The sequence below is a fragment of the Marmota marmota genome, unplaced genomic scaffold (assembly GCF_001458135.2).
Source record: "Marmota marmota marmota unplaced genomic scaffold, marMar, whole genome shotgun sequence".
NCBI lineage: Eukaryota > Metazoa > Chordata > Mammalia > Rodentia > Sciuridae > Marmota > Marmota marmota.
The window spans coordinates 35446028-35449302 of NW_026000082.1; the positions used below are offsets into that span (position 1 = coordinate 35446028).

At 42.4% G+C, this 3275-nt stretch overlaps 1 protein-coding gene across 1 annotated transcript in view; it reads right to left on the reverse strand.

Moving 5' to 3' along the window:
• Nucleotides 1-1653: 1653 nt before the first annotated feature.
• LOC107141542 (putative GPI-anchored protein pfl2) overlaps nt 1654-3275 on the reverse strand; it is a 10813-nt gene continuing 9191 nt past the window's right edge. The window contains exons 5-7 of the mRNA XM_015484774.2: nt 3095-3273; nt 2510-2542; nt 1654-1993 (exon numbers count right to left, since the gene is read on the reverse strand). Coding sequence (XP_015340260.2) covers nt 1941-1993; nt 2510-2542; nt 3095-3273 — 265 coding nt within the window. The 3' untranslated portion in view covers nt 1654-1940. The remainder of the gene's footprint in view (nt 1994-2509; nt 2543-3094; nt 3274-3275) is intronic.

Below are 3275 nucleotides of genomic sequence, written 5' to 3' on the forward strand. Positions count from 1 at the left end.
TTTTTTTTTTTTTTTTAAGACGGGGTCTCATGATATTGTCCAGGCTGGCTTCAAATTTCTGTGCACAAGATCCTCCTGACCAGATGCAGTGGTGCATGCCCGTGATTCCCAGTGACTCCATGAGGTTGAGGCAGGAGGATGAGGCAGGAGGACTACAAGTGTGAGGCCAGCCTCAGCAACTTTGCAAGACTCTGTCTCAAAATTTAAAATTAAAAGGCTTGGGGATGTAGCTCAGTGGTAGAGCATCCCTGGGTTCAATCCCCTGAATTGAAGGGGGGAAACAAAGATTATCCTGCTTCAGTTTCCTGAGTAGCTGATTAAGGAATTAGCAGCAGGGCTGTTTAAACAGTCTACTCCAGACCTTTAAAGTCAATATGAATTCCCAATGAAATGTAATTAATTTTATGCTGATTTAATAAATGTATGGCTTTGATGTGCATAAAAAAATAACATAAATTGGTCATTTGCCATAATTTTTTTTTCATGAACTGTTAAAGTACTAGATAAAATGTTCTCGAATATGAAATAATAAAGCTGTTATTTAAATTTGAAGATTGGGCTTGTAGCTCAGGGTAAAACACTTGCCCAGTATGTGTAAGGCCCTGGGTTCTACTCCTAGCACTGCAAAAAAGAAAAGACTGTTAAGTTTAACTTTTTATTATGTTGCTTATACCAACATTTTCCTCAGGAAATTAATTTCTAACACAATCATGAATATCAATAAAAAAATAGCATTTCAAAAACAACAAAAGGCAAAATGCCTTTCTGCAATTTTGTGAAATTGCACCTCATGTATAGGTGCTACTTCTGCCAACTAAATAAAGCCTGTCCTCTTTCCTGGCCCACACTATCTATTTTCTGTATTCAACTGTCCTCTCTGGAAGGTTAAAGACTGTGTCTTGTGTAGTGTTGAATCCCCAGGGTTTAAAATAGCAACAGGTATGTAATAGATCTATTTTTGAATAAATTAATGATAGTAGTATAAACACTGTCACCTGTATCTACCCTATATGGAAGGGAGAAAAATAATTAAGGTGTAGAAGAAGAAGGCTTAGATAACATTATATAAAAACATTCAGTGCTTATTCTGGAATTGAATAGTCACTGTCCGTTTTTTTAAAATATTCTTTGTCAATGGGCCTTTATTTCATTTATTTATATGTGGTGCTGAGAATGGAACCCAGTGCCTCACACATGCTAGGCAAGCACTCTACCATTGAGTCAAACCCAGCCCCTCACTGTCCATTTTTCAGGAGAAAAAAAAAAAAGTGCGGGGAGGACTTAGGGGGCCAAAGTCCTAGATATTTCTCTGGAATTATATGAAGTTCCCAGGTTGAAGCAGAGATCAGTCAAACTTTCATTTTACAAGGCCAGATGTGGTGGCGCAGCAATGGCGAGGCGCTAAGCAACTCAGTGAGACCCTATCTCTAAATAAAATACAAAATAGGGCTGGGAATGTGGCTCAGTGGTTGAGTGCCCCTGAGTTCAATCCCTGGTACCGCCCCCCCCAAAAAAAACTTTCATTTTATATTTGTGGAAACTAATACTCTCAAGATTAAGTAACTTTTCACCCATCCTCCACCCCTTGTCCTTCAGTCCCATCAACCTGCAGCATTGAAGGTTTTGATCAGATTATACAGAAAGGAGTCAAAGTAGAATTCCTTGGTGTTTATTGGCTATATCTTCTACACTTCCCCCACCATTAGAGCAATTTAATCACCCCTAAGAATCCCAGAAATGGGAGGAGAAGGCAGGATGAGGGAGCACAAACTAATGCTGAGTTTACAAGGTATTTGTTGTGCCACATCCTAATCCCATTTTCAACCTCTCTGGTTCCTAACAAGAGGACAGACTTATTGCCTTTCCCTAAATCTTCCTCTTTGAGGCAAGTAAATTAGAAGCCAATGACTAGGGTTTGAGGAGGTATCCTGGGGAGGATTTTATCCCAGCATCCAATCAATTACCATCAGGAGAAAGATAGCCATCCAGGATCCTGCAGGGAAAAAAAAAAAGGTATAAAATAGGATCAGGGAACTTTGCAAGGCTGGAAGGCTGGAAGAGTTTTAAAGCTTAGATACTTCACTCTGGAGGATTAGTAATTTATTGATTTTTTTTTTTTTTTTGAGATGGGGTCTCACTATGTTGCCCATACTGGCCCTAAACTTCTGGGCTCAGGTGATCCACCTGCCTCAGCCTCGTGAGTAGTAGGGATTATAAGCAGGTGCCACTGTTCCCAAGCCAATTTTGAATGTTTAACCCCTACTCTACTCTAAATCATTTCTGGACAGTCCCAGATTCTGATAAGGGATAAAGCAATAGCCCCACATTGACAATTCTGCATGTATTGCTGAAGAAACTGACACTCAGAGAAGTTAGCTGACTTCTCCTGGGTCACATAGAGTTGAGAACAAACATGATCCAAGATCAGCACCTGCCAAGTCCTAAAGTGAGCTCCCAGACCTTGGTGCAGTCATAACAAACTTCATCATAGCAATCATTTTGTACCAACCTGGAGAGCTCCTGCTGCTGGAGGCTTCGGACTCTGAAACCACATAGAAACAAAGATTAAGCCTTAGGATGCTGGCATCCTAACAGGACAAGACCAGCACTCGCCCATCATTTCATCAGGATTGGGCAAAGAGACTGGCACTTTCTTGAGGCTAGGACTCAAAAGATGATACTTCTAATGAGAATGAATTTAATAAAGAGAGAGGCTTTCCCGTGAGGGTTCGAGCTTTACAGGATTGTTATGGAATAGAAAGAAGTGAGAGTGTTCCAGGCTAGAAAGTAAGATTGAAAACACACACACAGGAGAAACAGCCCAGGAGAAGACTGATAGGAAAGGAGACAATGGGAGGAAGCAGAGAAGGCTCCGACTTGAAGTTCAATAAATGAGGAGAGGACCTTTTTGGAATGGAGATCCCAGGAGGATGTGGACTCGCGGAGGATGGACTCGGGGAGGAGACTTGGTTTGAGGAAGAGCGTGTGGACAAGAAGGTAAGAGGGGGCTCAGTGAAGGGTCGGAGGACTCAGCAGGTGAGTTGGAGGCTCTGGAAGAGGAGCCAGGAGGCCCGCAAATGATCGATCCAGATACCCGTTATTCGGAGAGGCCCGAACACTATCCAGCTGCCGCCGCGCTCCAAGTCCTCTTGCGATTGGATCTCCCTGGGCGAATTCCTCGCAGAAGGGTTCCTTGGCCTGCAGGTCTGTGGGCGACACAAGACCTTTTTTTTTTTTTTGAGATGGGGTCTCACTATGTTGCCCATACTGGCCCT